Genomic DNA, 20,993 nt, shown 5'->3' with positions numbered 1-20,993 from the left:
TCATGAAAGAGGTTGTGGACAAAACACATTGTGGGGTTGGTTTCAATTCGCTCAGCCACCGTTCAAGCAAACTTTAGACACCGTTCCTAATAAACCCAGTTTTACTCCGGAGTCTGCCTTCTGATGTTTTACTTTTTATCAACTTATAAACTAATAGTGTGTGATAGATACTTAGACTTCACACACATCTTCAGTTCCAAACATAATTGCTTGAATAGTCAATCCTAAAACTAACTCATGCTGGTCTTACCTATTGAGAGAAATTATCAATAGAGAATAGAGCTATTTGTAGGGGCAGAAAATGTATATCTGTCTGTCTGTCTGTCTGTCTGTCCATTTAGTCTGTATATCCTTATATCCTTACAATAGTTGTGCCAGGGATCTTATAGAGGAGAGAGCTGGGATTATAAAACTTGACCCTCTCTTTTCTCTTTTCTGATTGTGTGTGTATGTGTGTGTGTGTGTGCTCATGTGTACTTGTGTATAGGTGCTCAAGGAGCCCAGATTGGCTATTGGATCCCTTGGATGTGGAGGTACAGGTGGCTGTAAACTACCTGATGTGGGTGCTGGGAATCCAGGTCCCCTGAAAGAGCTGTAACTGCTCTTACTGAGTCATTACCAGCCCTAAAGCTTTTCCAGCTACAAAGACAACCATTGAAAGACCACACAAACAGGAAAAGCTTGTAGTTAGCTTACCCAACAACTTATCTTTACCCTCTTTATCTTGCAAGCTTCCTTATCTTTTTTGTTCTTCAAAATAAAATCTGGGAAAAAAACCACCACCAGCCAACCAAACAAAAACTATCTCTGGATATCTTACTAGACTATTATATCCAGACTGATGAGAGATTTCTGGGTTAACAGGATCACATAGGACATAGAAAACAAAACAAAACAAAACCTATGTTGGGCCACTGGCCGACCAGGCTCGAGGTCATTCCTTGGAAGGGGACACTTAGCTTCTCGGACAAAGAGATCAAATTACTTTATCTTTAAACTTCTTTCCAGGTTCATGCTCTTTTAATTTTAAACTATAAACTTTAAATGAAGTGCGAGGTTTCGATCGAGGACCACCATTTCAAAAGACAAACAGAAAAGAAACCCGATGACCTTAGAAGTGAAGACAGCTTCACAGCTGAGTTCTGAATATTTTCAGCGAAGCAAGACTCAGGACTACAACTCCCAGCATGCTGCGCCCTAGACCAATGTTTATTGGCTATCCCACTAGGTTTTGTGCAGAGTGACACTTAGTGCAGCCAATAGAGAGGAAGACAGTTTCCAGGATCCAATCCAGACGCTGCAGAGGCGGGTACTCTCTGGGTTCCGGCTCCGGCTCTTCCCCCGCCCACCGAGGCGGCGCTGTCCCTGACCGAGCTGCGGGAGTGAGGTGGGTCACGACTGTGTTGAGGTGACGTGGGGGTTATCGGGGGAGGCGGATGCGAGGCGCGGGGCGCTTCGAACCTGGGATCTTCGCTCTCGCGAAGTCCTTGAAGGCTGCTATTTTGGAAGCTGCTGTTTTGCGAGTCTCAAAGGCCGCCGGGTACCGTGTGTCTCTTCGCTGCGATCCTGTCCCAGTCCTCGGATGGCCCAGCCTTACTACCCTCCCTCCCTTACTGTTGGCCTTGGATCACTCCATGCCTCTCCCACACACCGTGTCGTTAGCGTCGCCCCTTGTACTCTTCCAGCTCCGGCCGCTAGCCGAGCTGAAGCCAACTCCGGTCTTTCAGCTTTCTCAGCGGACTCCTCCCGCTTTATCCCTCCTTTCCCACTTAACTATGCTCTTTGGACACCGCTGCAGCCTTTGTCCTCTCTCCCCGACCACCTCAGATCCTCTGGCTCCTTTGATGCTCCGTCTCTGATCCGCTATGTAGCTCCCGTGAGTGCTTGCTTAATTTTCCACACCCCGTCCCTCGTCCTGTCCTTCCAAGTTACACCCGGTGCCCTTGATCTAGAACTTTAATCTTTCAGACCACAGCTTGGTCTCTTCCCTCTAATCCAGGCTCGTGTCCTTCATCATCTGTGATCACCAAGCCTCATCTTCTTGCCTTGTTCTTAGAACTCGTCCTCCTCTGCACTCTTGCTCACGACTCTGTGCTGCTGAGCCCCGATGAAGAAAACCTATGCGCTGGGTCTCCTCTCCCTCAGATCTTGGGAATGCAATGTGACTTTGTATTTTTTCTGCATTGCCCTTTCAGTCAGTGATGGACTCCAGCCTTGGTCTCGCTCATCTGTCCATTTTGCAAGTCATAGTTCAAATACCACCTCTTCCATGAAGCTCCTTCCCTTTGTGTGTCCTACCTGCTGTGGCACCTTCTCTCATCTTTCGTCCCTTTCTCCCTCCAGTACTTTGGCAGGATGAGCATGGGCTTCAGTTTTGCCACTTACTGTGTGCTCTTAGGCAAGTGACCTGATTTCTCTGAGTCTCTGTTTCATCATTTCTAAAGTAACTATGAAACTAGCTGTAGTGCCACATGCCTTCAGTCCCTGCCCCGGGGAGGCAGAGGTGCTGTCAAAATGAATTGAGATGCTGCATTTGGACTGCTCAGCCCTCCTAGTTCGAGTGCTCTGTGGGGCCTTTAAAAATATTAACTATTACAGATTACTGTCTAATATGCCATGTGCTGGCCAGAAAGAATGGGTATAAGTACTGTCTGTCCCCTGGAACTTAACCTTGCATGTTGTGTTCAGACTTGGTGAGTAGTGTCTTTACCTACCACCATTTTTTTTTCAGTTCAGTTTTAAAAATGTATTATATGTATGTGTGTACGCCTGAGTATATGTATGTGTACCACATGTGTGCAGGTGCCTGTGGAGACCAGAACAGGGCAATAGATCCTCTGGAGCTAGAGCTATAGGCAGTTGTGAGCTACCTGATGTGGGTACTAGGAACTGAATTTTGGTCATTTGCAAGAGCAGCAAGTGCTCTTAACCACTGAGCCAGCTCTCCAGCCCCCAACTCAGTCTTTCTTTTAATTTTGTTTGTTTGTTTGTTTTAGTGTTTGAGATGGAGTCTCATTATGTAATTCTGGCTGTCCCAGATCTCACTATATAGGTCCAGCAGTCCTTGAACACACAGAGATCCGCCTGCCTCTGCCTCCCAAGTGCCAGGATTAAAGGCCTGGGCCACTATGCCTGGCTGTCCTTCTACTCTTATATTTACCCAGCATTCAGCCCTGGAGAGAGATTTGGTAAGTTATATGGTTTTACAAGAGCAGTTTTACAAGAGACTATGCAGTTGGGCATGCATGGTGGCACCTGCTTCTAAGTCCAGCACTCAGGAGACAGAGGCAAGTGGATCTCTGTCAGTTCAAGGCCAGCCTGGTCTACATAGAGAGTTCCAGGATAGCCACAATTACATAGAGAAACCCTATTTAAAAAATAATTAGTGAGCCGGGCGGTGGTGGCACATGCCTTTAATCCCAGCACTTGGGAGGTAGAAGCAGGTGGATTTCTGAGTCTGAGGCCAGCCTGGTCTACAGAGTGAGTTCCAGGACAGCCAGGGCTACACAGAGAAACCCTGTCTTGAAAAAAACAAAAGCAAAAAAAAAAAAAAAAAATTAGTGTAGGCTACATTGCTTCTTGTATATTAGATCCTAAAGTCCTAGGCAGAGCCAAGATGAAAGTTCCCATCTATCTCTCATTCAGAAAATCAACTGAGCGCCCAGCCTTGTGCTATAGAAAGCTGCTACAGTGATCCGGTCCCTTAAGTTGCTTATACATAACTATTGAGAAGAGATGTGTGAAAAAGTAAGTATACAAACATGTATAGCATTCTCTTATAAAGGAGGTTGCTGAGGGATCTTAGCAGTGGGTGAGATTAACCGCAAGAAAGCGTGACAGCCGTTCTGGATATACTTCTGGCCTTCTGTACACTTCTGTTCACTGCGGGGGCATGTATACTTTTTGTGGTTGTATCAGATATGGATGTGTATGTGGTCTGTATGGCTGATGTCAGTATGTTGGTTGTATGTGTGACATGAATACATGCATGGTATGTAGTATAGCTGATGTCAGTGTGTTTGGCCCTGTGTGTGGTGTGATAGAATGTAGCTATAGCCAAACACGATGATAGCTGTGTGTTGTTTAAGAGGTTAGCTGTGTGCGTGAGTCTGTGTGAAGCTGGCACTGATCCACAGTGACAGCCAGAGCTCAAGCCGTGCAGTAGGTCCTGTCAGCCTGTTGGAAGATTACGGAAGGGAGAGGGGGATGGGTTAGCAGATCTTGAGACTACTCAGGCTGGGCCTTGTAAGCAACTACTTCTAGGTATTTATGTTCATCTCCAAGTCAGTGAGTGGTTACTTAACAGGAAGAAGTTGAATTCATCTCTAAATAGAAGCACCTTTACTTATACATAAATTATAGTCTAAGTGCCATTGTTTATGGGATTAAGAAGAGTGACATTCAGATTGCACAGAGTACATCTGTTAGTGGTGGGTAGCCTGAACTCTCTGTGAAAGTTTATCATCTGAAAGTTACGGAGTAAATAAAGTCATTTGAGGTTATTCCTGAGGGGCAGGGAGGTATTCACAGCTTCAACGAAAAAGCAAGATTCTGTGGGGTCTCCTGGCCCGACGCAAGGAATAAAGGCTGTGTTCATTCCAGGGTTAGGAGATGAGCAGCGAGAAGGAGCAGGGTCCCGAAGCACACCTGCCTGCGGAAGGGGAAGGGGCTAAGCCGTGGAGAGCGGATGGCTCAGAGGATTCTCAGATCACATCTGGGGAGGAACATGGGCAGGAGAGCCTGTCCGAGGGGCTCCACGCAACGCATCCACAAAAGCCACGGCAGAAAGTCACTGCCCAAGCTGGGGGCCCCGGGGACTCCGTGACGTTTTCAAGCCCAGAGACAGATGAGAAGCCTTTTATATGTGCCCAGTGTGGCAAGACCTTCAACAATGCCTCCAACCTGAGGACGCACCAGCGGATCCACACTGGCGAGAAGCCATACACGTGTTCAGAGTGTGGAAAGAGCTTCTCCCGGAGCTCCAACCGCATCCGGCACGAGCGCATCCACCTGGAAGAGAAGCACTACCAGTGTGCCAAGTGCCAGGAGAGCTTCCGGCGGCGCTCGGACCTCACTACGCACCAGCAAGATCACCTGGGCCAGCGGCCATACCGCTGTGACGTTTGTGGCAAGAGCTTCAGTCAGAGCACCACGCTGGCTGTGCATCACCGAACCCACCTGGAGCCAGCCCCTTACATCTGCTGTGAGTGTGGGAAGAGCTTCAACAACAGCTCCAGCTTTGGGGTGCACCACCGTACCCACACGGGCGAGAGGCCTTACGAGTGCACTGAGTGTGGGCGGACTTTCAGTGATATCTCCAACTTTGGTGCACACCAGAGAACGCACAGAGGGGAGAAGCCGTACCGGTGCACGCTGTGTGGGAAACACTTCTCCCGCAGCTCCAACCTCATCCGACACCAGAAAACACACTTGGGCGAGCAGGATGAGAAGGATTCTAGCTAAAGGGGAGCCCTGCTTGGAGAGTGAGGGGAGCATGGAGCCCGCCTTGATGGGAGGAGGAGGCCTTCGGTCCTGCCGTGTCCTCCAGGATTATAAACCCTTCACTTGGCTGCGGAACAGCTCCTTCTCGCCTTTGCAGTCAGGAAATCCTGAGAAGCGCCTGAGTAAAAATCCTGCCTCTTCCCAACAGTTTCTTTGCCTTGGAAAATCATAGTGCCTGCTCTTCATTTCCTCAGTGGAGGGGGAAATGGGAAAGGTTCAGGACATGCTCTTGTCACTGGGGTGTCAGTCCCCAGGCTTGGGGTAGTGCCTGAGATGGTGTCATTGTCTGCAGGTCCTCCAAAGTTGTCTAGCTTCACACACACGGCCTGTGAGTTCCTACCTGCTGTGCCTCACCCCGTGTCAGCCTCTAGAGCCTTAGGCTGGGGGCATGGCCCTCCTGTTGACAGGCCTCTTCAGTCCGAGAAGAGGCTGTGGCCCTTCAGTAAGAAAGGAAGCCTCAGGGATCCACAATCCAGGGACCCTTACACTCCCATGCTTTTACCTGGTTTTCTTGACTTTTACCGACTGTGTTTGTCTCCTCAGTGATTACCAGTAAAACCATTCAATGGAAAGAACCTGTGTACTTATTTGGGGGATGTGGGGCTGGGGAGATTGTCCCAGGGTAGCCATTCTGCAAAAGTGTTGAGTTGACTTCTGAGAAGGTGGCAGTTCCTCTGAAATGTGAGGGACAGCAGGGCTGAGCCTCTGGAGCCTTTGAAGAGGATGGGGAGGGAAGTGGTCACCTGAATGAGCATCCACTGGAGGCTGCTGGTTGAACAAGCCATTCTTTACCTCATTCTGTTCCCACAGAACCCCTCCCAGGCCGGTGAACAGTCTAAAGGAAGGTCATGAAGTGGGCGTGTGGTGGGACCTGTGTAAGCCTGGCTTTAGCTCAGACATACGCTTTTTCATATGCTTTGTTGGCCTCTGAAGAAGGCTGGCCTACTTCCTAGGCTGGCCTAGAGGTGGGCGCATGTGTGGCCTCTTGATAACAACCTTAACCTCTTTGCTCTTGGAAGTCACAGCAGGATAAGAACCTTTCAAACTTCAGACTATTGATTGGGCACTTTTGTGGCTAGGGGACATGGCAGTGACAGGGAGTAGGGGACTGGGAATGGGGTGATATAAGAATTCTTAAAAAGCAGATGATAGCGTTTCAGTAATAACAGTAGATTTGTCCCTAGGGCTCGGACAGTAAGGTTTCCAGCCCTGATTTAGGCCTGGCTTCATAGGTCAGTTTCTCACCTGGAAGTTTAGCTTCACTCAGCTTTCCTTTACCAAAATCAAGACACCCTTTCCTACCTCTTCTGTTAATCTGGGTCCTGGCTCCCTGCGTAAGAGTAGTCTACAATTGTGCCCAGTGTACCCAGTTACTTTGGTACCAGAGTTAACAAGGGTATGGCCTGTGACTTGATCCTGCCACTCAGCCCGAATAGGATATACCAGGAACTGCACACTAGTGAATTCTCACAGGCTCCTTGAGAGGTAATAGTATCCACACTTCACAGATATGGAAACAGGCTGCCAGAGACAGCGACTTGTCCAAGATAATGGAGGCCAAGATGCCATGGCCACAAATGGAACCGACTGCCCGATTGATGCTTAGGAATTTGATTTAAACTCTAGACTGAGCTGGCAAGAAGGCTCAGTGGATAAAGGTGCTTGCCGCCAAGCCTGGTGGCCTGAGTTTGATCCTCAGGGCCCACGTGTTGGAAGGGGAGAGATGATTCCCATAAGTTGCCCTCTGACCTCATGCATACCGTGGCACATGCGTACACACATACAATAAGTAAATGTAACATAAGAAATGGAAACTGTCAGGGAGGGGGAAACCGGGAAGGGGTATAACATTTGAAATGTTAATGAAGAATATATTCAATAAAAAAATAATAATAAAAGAAATGTGGGGGCTGGTGAGATGGCTCAGCGGGTAAGAGCACTGACTGTTCTCCCGAAGATCCTGAGTTCAATTCCCAGCAACCACATGGTGGCTCACAACCATCTGTAATGAGATCTGATGCTCTCTTCTGGGGTGTCTGAAGACAGCTACAGTGTCCTTACATATAATAATAAAATAAATCTTTTTTTAAAAAAAAAGGAAACTGTAAGAGACTTCTCAGATGATTCCCTTGTGTATGTAGAGCACTTCAGTTTGTAAAGCACTTGTATTTCATATCTCTTTCCTCTCCTCCTTTTTTCCTTTCCCTCCCATTTCTTTTCTTGAGCTGTGTGACCAGGCTTACCTTACTTAAGACTTGTAGCCCAGCATGTGCCACACATTTAATCCCAGCATTTGAGAGACAGAGTCAGGTAGATCTCTTCAAGACCAGCCTGATCCACATACGAGTTCCAGGACAACCAGGGCTGCATAGGGTGACCCAGTCTCAAGAATCGGAAAACCAGAAACCTTAGACATGTAGTTCGGCAAAATTTAAATACCAATTGGCCACTGAAGACAATCACAAGCATATTGCCAGAAAGCCTGTAGGACTGAAGTGAACACCAGGGGGCGCAAGAGATCGTGAACTCCTAAAATCTTGAAATAGAAGTGAGATCTAGAGCAGGGAGGCCAAGGCAGGGAACCTTTTGAGTCTGAGGTAGTCTGGTCTACATAGTGAGTTTGAGGACAACCAGAGATACGTAAAGAGAACTTGTCTTAAAAAACAAAGTGACATCTCCCTCTAAATCACTGGGAGACACCCCTCCCCCAGAATGGAGTGGGCTGATTATTAAAGGCATTTCCTAGTATGAGTGGAATTTACTAAAAGTCAGAAAAATGATGCAGGAAGGATTTGAGGGCATCAGTAGAGAGAAGTGTTAAGGAACCAAACAAACATTCTGCATTCTGAAATGGGAAATTATAATAACTGAAATTTACTAGAGGGTTTAATAACTGACTCGAGCAAGGGAAAGAATCCGCACAGGCCAGGGGGGTGGCTCAGCGCACATGCCTGAAACCTGAGCTTGATCTCCAGCCCGACAGGAAAAGGAGCAAACTGAATCTTGCAAGCTATCCTCTGCAGCTAGGGAACTGGCTCAGTGGTTTAGAGAACGCACGACCCTTGTAAAGATCTGGGCTTGGTTCCCAGCACCTATATCAGGTGGCTTATAGTATAATCCAGCTCCAGGGGGATTCAGAAGACTCTGGCATAGTACACATAAACTCATGTAGGCACATATGTGTATTTAAAAATGAGCATTAAGTCTGGGCATATATCTTTATTTCCATAAAGTTTCACTAGGTAGACGCATATCTTTATGTGGCACATATCTTTAATTCCAGCACTGGAGAGGCAGAGGTAGGCAGATCTCTCTGAGTTCAAAACCAGCCTGGTCTACAGAGTGGGTTCCAGGACAGCTAGGGCTGCATAGTAAGACCCTGTCTTGAAAAAACAAAACAAAATACAACCAGAGCAAAAGAAAGTTGTCCTTTTACAGATGTGTGCCACATTCCTCTCCTCCCCCCCCCAAAAAAATAATAAAAAGAGATTTTAAAAACGCTTTGGTTTTGGAAAAATTATTTTTTATTATCATATGTGTACATGGTGTGCATGTAGGGGGTAGGTGCGTGTACCAGAGTGCACATGTAGAACCTGGAAGAAAGCTCTATAGAATCAGTTCTCACTTGGGTCCTGGGGAATCAGCTCAGGTTGCCAGGCTTCTGAGGTGAGTGCCTTTCTCCACTGAGCAGTTTGTCAGCCCAAAATAATAGCAAAAGAAAAAAAAGAATCTGAAAACTCAGAGTCAAGTGGGTCGTTTGAAATTGCCAGATCAGAGAAACAAAACTTTAAGAGCAGGTACCTTTCACCCCTTCACCTCTGGGGGTGGGGGGCAGTCAGAAGAGAGAAGTTACCAGAAGTTACAGGCCAGCCTGGGCTACATATTGAGTTTCAGGCTAACCTGGTCTACCTAGTGAAACTTTGTCTCAAGAAGAATAAAAATGAAAAAAGTGATACAATCCTAAGGGATTTATTGGACACCATCACGTAGATGGATGCATTATGGGAGTTTCATTAAGAGAAAAGGGGAGGTAGAAGGGACAGAGAGCATATTTCAACAAATAATGACTGAAAACTTTCTAAATCTGAAGGTAGAAATGAATAACTATGGCCAAGAGGTCAGAGAATTCCAAACCAGGCTAAGAAATATTATAGTCCAAACACCGTAAAGAAAAGAGGGAGAGAAAAATGAGTTGTTACACACAAGGGACTTCCTAAAATACTATGAAGAAATTTCTCAGCAGAAACCTGATTGGCAAGAAGACAGTGCAATGAAATACTCAAAATACTGAAAGAAAAAAGAAAAAAGAATACAGCCAAACAAAATATTACATCTGTCAAAAGCGTCCTTCGGAGAGTGGAGGAGGAGTGGACTTTCCGGGTACAGGCCAAGGGAGGTCAGCACTGGACCGGATGTACAGACATGCTTCCTGCTCTGATGATGCATGGCTGCAGTGCCAGCATCTCAGGAGGCCTCAGGAAAGGCAAGCCTGGGCTACAGAGTGAGACCCTGTCCCAAACAAAAGCAGCAGGCCATGGGAGCACGCACCCTTTAAATCCAGCACTCTGGAGCACGGGCAGGTGGATCTCTGTGGAGTCATGGGCAGCAAGGGCTGCTACAGAAGGAGACCATGACTCAAAAACAAACAAAGCAAAAACAAGAAAAAGAGAAGAAAGCTAAAGGGAGTTCTTGAGTTCGAACAGGGACAGTCAAGTTCAGAGAGACAATGCACAGCAACAGTGCAAAGCAGAGGAAAGGGTTGGAGGGTTAGCTTAGCAGTGCTCAAAGCCCTAGGTCCAGCAGTCAAGACTAAAATAAATGAATGAATGAATGGATGGATGACTGAATGACTGAATGACTGAATGAATCAATTAGGTGCTGGAGAGATGGCTCAGCAGTTAAGAGCACTGCCTGCTCTTCCAGAGATCCTGAGTTCAATTCCCAGCAATCGCATGGGGGCTTACAAGCATCTGTAATGGGACCTGATGCCCTCTTCTGGCACACAGGTGTATATGCAGATAGATCACTCATACATAAAATAAATAAATCTTAAAAAACAAAAAGCACACAAAATATAAAGACCACTGGTGACCCCAAATATGGACATATATAGACGCATTGTAGTATATAAATTACTGTTTCTTTTTCAGGACCTCGCACATGCTAAGAAACAGTTCATTGGCTCTGTAAACTATTACTTCTGGCATAGAATTTATTTATTTAAGTTTTTTGAAACAACATTTCATGTAGCACAGAATGGCCTCAAACCAGGTAGCCAAAGATGACCTTAAACTTGTGATCCTCCTGCCTCCACCTCCTGCATGCTGGGATAACCGGCATAGGCCACCGTGCCTGGTTTATGGAGTGCTGAAGGACTTGTGTATGCTAGTTAAACCCAGATTCTGTGTTGAATTTAAAAATGTATTCAAGTTGGGTGTGGTGGTGCATGTCTGTAATTCTAGCACCCGGGAGGCAGGTAAACAGAGCACTCATGAGTTCAAGACTAGCATTTGCTCCATAGTAAGACCTTGACTCCAAGGAAAACTGGATGTAGAAATCTTAGGAGTCGCCCCTCTGTCCTGACAGGTAAAGCCTGAACAAGTGGAGCAACCAACAGTTCTTCAGTCCAGAAGAGAACCAGTCTCACAGGCCAAATCACTGCCTCTAGAATGAAGAGACAGATGGCTGGATAGAGAATTAGACAGAGCACATGTCTCTGTGGGAACCAGTGCCAGGGTAGGACAACCTCAACTGTAATTGATTAATTATTGGAAAGTAAGTGCAGACCATCTGGCAGGTAGAAGCTGTTGGGAGATTTCATGCCTTGGAAGGCTCCACACAGCTGTGAGTTTAACCTCTGGGGACTTGACTAAGTTATTATAGTAAATCCTGGGAGTATTGGATTGCATTCTTGATAAGAAGAGTAGAAAGGATCCCTCTTAACATACCAGAACTCCCCAAGTAGTTTCAACACCCAGGAGCAAAGGTAGGGAGGTCTCTGTGAGTTCAAGGCCAGCCTCATTAGGAGGGAGCAAATAAAACTTTGTATTTGCAGATGACAGTATTGTGTTTATAGAAAGTCAGAAAGACTGCAGAGTTTTCTCAGAGGTTAAGAACACCAAATCTGTTCTATAGAACTGGAGGGGAGGGGGATTCAATTTTCCAGCAAAGCTATCTCTGGCTTCCAAGGGCACAGACACGAACATAATGCATAGACATACATTCAGGCAAAAACAACTCAGACACATAAAAGTTATATAAATTAAGATTGCCAGAAGCTGGGCAGTGGTGGCGCATGCCTGTAATCCCAGCACTTGGGAGGCAGAGGGAGGCGGATTTCTGAGTTCCAGGCCAGCCTGGTCTACAGAGTGAGTTCCAGGTCAGCCAGGGCTACACAGAGAAACCCGGTCTCGAAGAACCAAAACATAAATAAATAAATAAATAAATAAATAAATAAATAAATAAATAAAACAAAATGAACATAGAAATCAGTCACTTTCCTAAATACCATTGAATGAATAGAATTTTAGATTTAAAATGTATCATTTGGTTCTGCAAGATGGCTCAGTAGGTAAAGGGACTGCTACCTCCCCTCCACAAGTTGTCTTTTGACATCCACATGTCATGGCATGTGGCACGTGCGTGTGCACACACACAAACATACACACTAAACAAATATGAAAATATAATTCCTGTGGTGATTTGAATAAGAATGGCCTCCGTAGGCTCATACAGTTGAATGTTAGTCAGCAGAGAATGGCACTATTTGAAAAGATGAATGGGATTGGGAGGCGTGGCCTCATTGGAGGAAGTGTGTCACTGGGGTGGGCTTTGAGGTTTCAAAGACCATGCCACGCCCAGAGACTCTCTCCAACTTTTTGCCTACAGGTTAGGATTTAGAACTCTCAGCTACTTCTCCAGGACCATGTCTGCCTGCGAAGTGCTTTCTTTTGTAAGAGTTGCTCTGGACATGGTGTCTCTTCTTGGCAATAGAACAATGACTAAGACAATACCAGTTACATTAGCATCCCTAAAAATAGAAATAGGGGAAAAATAACAACGTGTGGTACAAGGTCTACATGAGAAGAGTTACAAAAGTGGTGAAGGAAAATGGAAGGTAGAGTGTGCACTTTGGACAGGAATCCTCAGAATCGTTAGGATGTCAGCTCGTCCCCATTTTCTCTATATGCCGAATAGAATCCTAATGAAACGTCTAGCAAGTCATTTTTCAGATATTACAAACTGGTTTAATTTAGAGATATGGAAGGTTTAATATAGTTAACACAATATTACAGAAGCAAAGATGCTGAATTCAAGGCTTTCCTAAAAGTGTAATAATGAAGAAAGACAGTATGTCCGATGAGGGGATACACACAGAATCCAGTGAACCAGAATACACTCTCGTGCATGTATCTAACTGATTTTGACAAGTTGCATCAATACAAAGGAGCCAACCGAGTCTGTCCAAGGGATGGTGCTGGGCCGTGAGGCATCCATAAGCCAAGATAAAAAACAAGCAACATTCCCAACTTCTCATAAAATCAGCTCAAATGGACAAGACCTAAGGGAAAGCTGCAAAGCTACATGACACCGCTAGGGGGCCTCAGAGAGGTCAAGAGGAAACAGTGCTTACTGCTCTTGCAGAGGACTCAAGCTTGGTTCCTAGCACCCACAGGAAGCTCACAAGTACCTTTTAGCTCCAGCTCCAGGGCTCTAAGGCCCTCTTCTGGCCTCTGTGGACACCTTCGAGTACACACACACACACACACACAACACACACACACACTCATATGCAAGTGCATGCGCACACTCATGCACACAAACCTTTAATGCCTGGGTGTGTGTCTGTGTGAAAATGACCCTGGGTGTGATGATGACTTTTCAAGGCACAACTCCAAGGCATGACCCAGGAAACAATTGGCAAGCTGGGCTTTGTGAACACGGAAAGGTTCTATTCTGTGAGAAACAAGACCACACAGACTGGGAAGTAACTGCAAAAGACACAAAGGACTTAGAATAAAAAGAAGACAGCCGGGCAGTGGTGGCACACGCCTTTAGTCCCAGCACTTGGGAGGCAGAGGCAGGTGGATCTCTGAGTTTGAGGCCCGCCTGGTCTACAGAGTGAGTTCCAGGACAGCCAGGGCTACATAGAGAAACCCTGTCTCAGAGAGTCAATATAAGAAAACATGATTTTTGTGGTGGTTTGAAAGAAAATGGTCCTCATAGGCCCACAGGAAGTAGCACTATTAAAAGGTGTGGCTTTGTTGGAGGAAATGCATGATCAGAGGGTGGGTGTTGAGGTTTCAGAAGCTTAAGCCAGACAGATCTCTTCCTGCTGCCCGTGGATCAAGGTGTAGAACTCTCAGCTTCTCCAGCACCATGTCTGCCTGCTCGCTGCCATGCTTCCCACCATGATGAAAACAGACTAAATCTCTGAAAAATGTAGCCAGCTCCAATGAAATGTTTTCCTGCTGCCGTCATGATGTCTCTTCATAGAAATAAAACCCTAACTAAGACTTTTTTTTTAAAGATTTATTTACTTATTTTATGTATCTGAGTACACTGTTGCTGTCTTCACACACACCAGAAGAGGGCATCAGATCCCATTACAGATGATTGTGAGTCACCACGTGGTTTCTGGGAACTGAACTCAGGACTTCTGGAAAAGCAGTTGGTACTCTTAACCGCTGAGCCATCTCTCCAGCCCAACTAAGACAATTTTTAAAAAGATTTACTTATTTAACTTTGTGTGCCAATGTTTCCTCTGCGTGTATGTGCAGTACATCATGCCTGGTGTCTATGGAGGCCAGAAGAGGATGTCCTGTGGAACTGGTCCTGGGTCCTCTACAAGAGCCACAAGTGCTCTTAAACTATCTTTCCAGCCCTGAACATAACTTTTTTTTTTTTAATGGACAAAAGATCTGAAAAGACATTTTGGTAAAGATATAGAGGTGTCAAATAAACATGAAAAGACATTCCACATATGGTGTTGGGAAATTACACGTAACACAATAGTGTGATGCCGCTCTGTCTATTTAAAAGTCCCAAACCCGAGACTCTGACCACAACACTGGTGGGGACGTGGAACAACAAACACGTTGTTGGAAGTTTGGCATTTCCTTATAAACTAAATGTACTGTGAGTATGTAATCTAGCTGTCACTTGCTCCTTGTTGCTTATATTTATGCTGGATATTTATATCCAAGTGGAACCTATTTGTAACATCTCTGGCCATAATTTTCCAGAGTTGTAGCAAACAAGATGCCCTTGAGTATGTGAATAAACTGTGGTGCATCAATGCACAATGCAGTAGTGTTCAGCACTTAAAAAGGAGCCTTTTAAAACAGAAACATGAAGGGATGTTAGATTTATACACTAAGTCTTAGGAAGTCATCTTTAAAACCCATATGTATAATACCAACTGTATGATATTCTGGAAAGGGCAAAGTTGTGAGACAAGAATAGTGTTTGCTAGGGTTAGGATGAAGGAACAGATGCATAGGTGGAACACAGAAGACTTTTAGCGTAGTGAAAATACTACATATTATACAAATTAATAGATACACAGATACTAGATACAGGTCATCACACATTTATCCAAACCCTGCAAGAATGAACCCTGTGGTAAAATGTGAACTTATAATATGTCAGTATAGGTTCATCAACTATAACAAGTATTATGATACATAGTATCTCCCTCTGGTGGAGTTTGTTAGACAAGTACTGGAGCGGGAGATATACAGAATATATCTGAATCAGTTACTATTCTATTGGTCTAGTAAAACACCATGATCAAGGCAACTTACAAAAGAAAGGGTCTATTTGGTTTTATGTCAGAAGCCATCTAGGACAGGCTGGCAAGCAAGTGAGGTTTCTGGACATGGCCCACCATTTTTCATAGGTGTGCTTGGAGATGCAGGGTCCTCAGAGACTTCATCCAGGAATGCCTCTTGCTGCTGATCTGCCTTTCTTGTTACTCTTACAGAGTCTAATGATTCCTGGGCATCAGCCCGTCTGATTGGGCAGATCTTGTGCAGGATCTATATGAAGATGTACTTTCATGTAGTAATGCTGTATAGACAAATTGATGATTTCATAATTTCTGATAATGATTTTATAGAACTCCCACTCTGATACAAGTAATCTCAAGCCTCATATTGAATAAAAGTTGCAAATAGAGCTCTGTGAAACTTCATGTGTCACAGGCTAACTGCACTAGGAAAAGAAAGACTTGGAACAAATTTATGATCAAGGAAAACATTCCTCCTGGGTCAGGAATGAGGCCACTATCTGGCAACTAAAGGTCATGAACTGAGAATGGGCAATTTATGGTAGGTACAAGGATAGAAAATAAAATAACTAGTTTATCTACATAAGACGTCAAAATAGTAAGACACAAGGCAGATGATCTGTCTCTTGACTAAACCATTCTAACTTGTGACATAAAACTATTGCTCTAAACTTATAATGAACTTGTAAAGTCATAAAATACACAATGAGGGCTGAAGAGATGGCTAGGTGGTTAAGAGCACTGGCTGCTCTTCCAGAGGTCCTGAGTTCAATTCCCAGCATCCATATGGTGGCTCACAACCATCTGTAATAGGATCCGATGCCCTCTTCTGGTATGTGTCTAAAGACAGCTACAATGTACTCATATATATAAAATAAATAAGTAATTCTTTAAAAAACAAACAAAAACCAACCACTACAGCTATAAGAAATATAGCAAGCAGCCACTTAAATACATTACCTACTTTTTAAAATTCGCTTTACATCCTGATCACTGTCCCCCCCCCCTCCTGGTTTCCCCCTCCCACGGTCCCTCCCCCCAACTCCCTTTCTCTTCTCTTCTGGGAGGGTGGAGCCTCCTCCCCATATCTGTCTATGCTGGCACATCCTCTCCCACGGAGGCCAGCATTACCTGTTTTTAAAGTAATTTGTAAAAGTATTTTTCTTTTACATGCATGCTTTGCTTGCTTTATGTCTGTGTGCCAGATGCATGATTGGTGCCCGCAGAGGCCAGAAGAGGGTGCTGGAGTCCCTGTAATTAGAATTACAGTTAGCTGTGAAGCGCCATGTGAGTGCGGGGAATTGAACCCCGGTCCTCTGTAAGAACAAGTGTGCTAAACCTCTGAGCCATCTCTCTAGTCTCACATTACCTATTGTTATTTTTTGCAGTGCTAGGGATCACAGCCAGGGTTTGGGATTTGTGTATGCTAGCCAAGACTGACATCACTAGCCACATCTCCAGACCTGAAGTATCAAGATTTTATTAAACGTATCTATTTACTTATTTTTGTTTTCATGTATATGTCTCTGCATGTGCACATGTGTAGGTATATGTGTGAGTGTATGAGTGCAAGTACCCACGAAGGCCAAAAGAGGGCGTGAGAGTCCCTGGAGCTGGAATTACAGCGTTTGTGAGCTGTCCAACCTAAGTGCTCGGAGCTGAACTCCAGTCCTCCAGAAGAGCAAGTGCATCTAACCACTGAGCTATCTCTCCAGCTCAAAGTATAAAAACAGATTAATTAAATACAGGAACTCTCACAGGGCAGTGGTGGCACTCACCTTTAATCCCAGCACTTGGGTTTAGGAGGCAGAGGCAGGCAGATCTCTGTGGCACGTTCAAGGCCAGCTTGGTCTATAAAGGGAGTTCCAGGAACTCTATAGAGGCCAGCCCTAAAGATAGCAAATCACAAGACAAATGCCCCACAGACATCTTTTGGTACCTTGACTGCATTTACTGATCTAATGACCTGAAGACATGGCTTGGTTTTGGTTTGTCTCTGAGATAAGGTCTCATACAGCCAAGGCTGACGTTGAACTCCTGGTGCTCCTGCTAATGACATAGTTTCAACCATAACATAAGAAGCTAGGGAGTTGGGCTTATGCTGGTTGGAGAATTGTAACTGATACTTAGGTTATAATGTTACCTCAATATGTTGCATCTTTATCAAGAAAGTGAACTTTAAAATAGTCTCATGTTTCCATGGGCTTGTATTTAATATTGTTGATCTGAGGCTCTGTATCAAAGTTTGAAATGTTTGGGGTCACCAAGCTGACTCCACGGGTAAAAGTGTTTTCTTTGCAAACCTGATGGCATAGTTTGCTCCCCAGAGCCCACAGGTGGAGGGACAGGAGTGACTTGTGAAGGCTGTCCGCGAGCATCCTCACCTCCTCCCCTGTTCTCTCTCCCAAACACGCATACTAAAGAAGTAGATTTGGAAAAAAAAAAACTTTACAAGGGAATGTTTACGGTAAAACATTTTAAGTTTATTCATGTGAAAGAAGCAGGTTTACTCTTAAGGTTAAGTGTGCTCATGAAAAAGTTAAATGTAACCACAAAAGCAATAAAAATTCCGTCCCAGGGCTGGGCAGCCGCTCAGTGAGTCAAGAGGCTTCTGCACAAGGTGAGCTCTTCAGTTTGAATGTCCAGACCCACAGAAAGCAGGGTGTGGCAGTATACATCTGCAATCCCAGTGCCCCTTTGGTGAGTGTATGTCAGGGTCAGGGTTGGAGTAGTGGTTGGGGGTGGGGGACTCCAGGGCAAGCAAGTCTGATACACGCAGAGGCTAACCATAAAGAGACCCTGTGTAAACAAGGTGGGAGCTGAAGACTGACAACCAAGGCTGTACACACACACACACACACACACACACACACACACACACACACAGAGCCCAGGGTAAGCACATGCCCAAAACCCCCATAAATTCTGATTACCAAAATAGGAAAAAAAAAATGACTTAAAGGCTGATCAGTCCCAAAGAAGAGCAGAACAGGTACAAATGGTTTTCCAAATGAAAATAAAAATGTAATAAACTTATCGGTTAGAAGACAAAGAGTTTTCAGAAAAGATCAGCTGAGGGAAATATGTGCCCAGGCTGATTTATCAACTCTCAAGGGTTCCACTTCGTCCCAACAGCGCCACCTAGGGGACCAAACTCGTCATATGGATTTGGGGAACTGCCAAGATCCAAACTGTGAAGCCTTCCTTTAATCCCAGGCAGGCAAAGGCAGTTCAAGGCCACCTTGGTTTACAAGGAGAATTCCAGGACAGTCAGGGTTACACAGAGAAATCCTGTCTGGGGGGAGGTGGGGGGGTGGGAGGGGGGAAGACCCAAGCTGCACATAGGTTAAGATCAGAAAAGAGACGCCAAAGAAAAAGAAGTGCTATATTTAAAGTGCCATGGGAGGGTGGCAGGGCTGGAGAGGTGGCTCTGTGGCCAAGAGAGGCTGGGGCTCTTGGAGAGGACAGAGGAGGTTCCCAGCATCATGTGGACAGCTCATAGTAATTCCTGCTCCAGCGCATCCGACACCTTCTCTGGCCTCCATAAGCACCTGTACACACAGCTCCAGGCACACACATGTACATGCAAAAATAATAAAGATGGTTCTTCTTAAAGGGATATATTTAAAATTTCTAAGCCATCAGAAATATATAATTCCAAAATAATAAGCATCTCCAATAAAGTCTTTTTAATGTATTTTATTTTATTTATGTGTTTATGTATATGGAGGACAACGTGGAGAATTCAGTTCTCTGGTTTTCACCATGAGGGTTGCAAGACCGAACCCAGGTGGTAAGGATCGCAGCAGGCACATTTAGTCACTGAGCCATAAACTGTCCTAAGAGGTCAAAGAATACAGCCAAAGTCTTGTAATCCCAGCACTTCGGAGCCTGAAGCAGAAGGGTAGCCTGGCCTATAGAGTGAGACACAAAATGAACAGGTAGGCGAGATTGTTCAGTGGGTGAAGGCCCCAAGGCCAAAGCTGACAGCCTGAGTTCAACACTGGAACCCATATGGTGAAAGGAGAGAAGTGACTCTTGTAAGTTTTCCTCTGACTTCCACATGTGTGCTGTGGTATTCGTACCTCATGCATGTACACACACAATGAATAAATACATAAAAATATAAAGATGGGGACTGGAGAGATGGCTCAGCAGTTAAGAGCACTGACTGTTCTTCCAGAGGTCCTGAGTTCAATTCCCAGCAACCACATGGTGGCTCACAACTATCTGTAATGAGATCTGATGCCCTCTTCTGGTGTGTCTGAAGACAGCTACAGTGTACTTACACAAATAAAATAAATAAATAATTTTTTTAAAAAAAAAATGTAAAGATTAAAGCACAAAACAAGCGCCCCCAAATTGTAATACAAATTTTTTGTTTTTGTTTTTACAAGCTAGATGAGCTTGCAAATTTAGCTGATTGTGGACAGGTGTAATTTGAGCCCAGCAGGAAGATATGGAATAGAAGTCTCATGTTGTAATGGTGACTTTAAAAAGGGCTCACTGTATCTACCGTGACTCAGATAGAAACATCCCAGAGAGGTGCGAAGCTCAAGTTCTGTCTCAGGTGTCAAATTTCTGACTGCTAGCGATATGGTGTGAATAAATTATCTATTATCAGACTCAATGTAAGATGTCAAACTTAGCCTTCCTGCATGGGACACGATGTCACAGCCAGGAATTGATGAGCTGATCACCTCCTCTCGGCCGCCCAAGAATGTAACTCCAGCATGGTGGTAGATTGCTGATCCAGTAATGTGAGCTCCCTAGAGGTGCTAGACTCTTCCCCTGCTGACTAATGTTTTTTTTTTTTCAAACCATTAGTGTTTAGGATTAAATACAGCATTTATGCCTCTACCACCCACATACACCAGATCATGAGAAGTGAGAAGGCCTGGCTAGTGCCTGGATGGGAGAATTAATATAGAGCTGATAGATTAAGCAGCTTAGGTTAATAATTTTGCGTTTAGAATTTTGTGTATATTTGTTTCATAGTTCAAGTAAGATTTTAAAATAACCTGGCATATTACAGAATCTGATAGATCAGCATAATTGAATTAAGACTTGTGAACTATAAGAAAATTTTATTAAGTTCATAAAACAGTATTGTAATATTTGACTAGATCTGCTGAGTTTATGTCCCCACCCCACCCCAAGACAAGGTTTCTCTGTGTAGCCCTGGTTGTCCTGAAACTCATTCAGTAGATCATGCTGGCTTAAACTCAGACATCTGCCTACCTCTGCCTCCTAAGTGCTGGGTCTAAAGCTGTGCTCCATCACTGCCCGGTGATTTTGCATTTCTACATTTGTAAATTCTTTGTAAAGTACTTGGGCAGGACTTGTTTACTAGGGGTAGGAACTGGATTGGCTGGGAATACAAAAGCATAAACAAAAAGAGAGCATGAAGTGTACAAATTCAGTTGAAAATATGTAAATATGCCTAATTTGTAAGTTTATAAGTGAGGTTATTTAGCAAAGTTTAGTTTATTCTGTGTTACTTGAACAATGGTACAAGATCTCCTTAAGCCTGGTAATTGTCTTATATCAATATATTTATAGTTATAACCATGCACATTTGGGGTTTGTGTTTGTTTTTGAGTCAGTGTCTTGCTATATAGCTCAGCCTAGTCTTGAACTTGTGATCCTCCTGCCTCAGTCTCTGTGTTTACCAGTGTGAACCATGAATGTCTGGGTTCTT

The 20,993-nt window shown here is 44.7% G+C and overlaps 1 protein-coding gene across 3 annotated transcripts; it reads left to right on the top strand.

Moving 5' to 3' along the window:
* Positions 1–148: 148 nt before the first annotated feature.
* Znf691 (zinc finger protein 691) lies at positions 149–6,584 on the top strand. Of its 3 annotated transcripts, XM_052177188.1 has the most exons (4): positions 1,434–1,540; positions 2,344–3,188; positions 3,646–3,747; positions 4,603–6,582. In XM_052177188.1, exon 4 carries the CDS (start codon positions 4,612–4,614, stop codon positions 5,461–5,463), a length of 852 nt encoding a protein of 283 aa, XP_052033148.1. In that variant the 5' UTR covers positions 1,434–1,540; positions 2,344–3,188; positions 3,646–3,747; positions 4,603–4,611; the 3' UTR covers positions 5,464–6,582. The 3 variants fall into 3 exon arrangements, with proteins under 3 accessions (XP_052033149.1, XP_052033147.1, XP_052033148.1); XM_052177187.1 differs by lacking the exons at positions 1,434–1,540; positions 2,344–3,188 and adding an exon at positions 150–1,387 and having other exon boundaries at positions 4,603–6,581; XM_052177189.1 differs by lacking the exons at positions 1,434–1,540; positions 2,344–3,188; positions 3,646–3,747 and adding an exon at positions 149–1,387 and having other exon boundaries at positions 4,603–6,584.
* The last annotated feature ends 14,409 nt before the right edge of the window (positions 6,585–20,993 follow it).

Source organism: Apodemus sylvaticus, chromosome 3 (genome assembly GCF_947179515.1).
Source record: "Apodemus sylvaticus chromosome 3, mApoSyl1.1, whole genome shotgun sequence".
NCBI lineage: Eukaryota > Metazoa > Chordata > Mammalia > Rodentia > Muridae > Apodemus > Apodemus sylvaticus.
The sequence above is the reverse complement of the archived record's forward strand: the minus strand, read 5'-3'. Positions and strand labels throughout refer to the sequence as shown.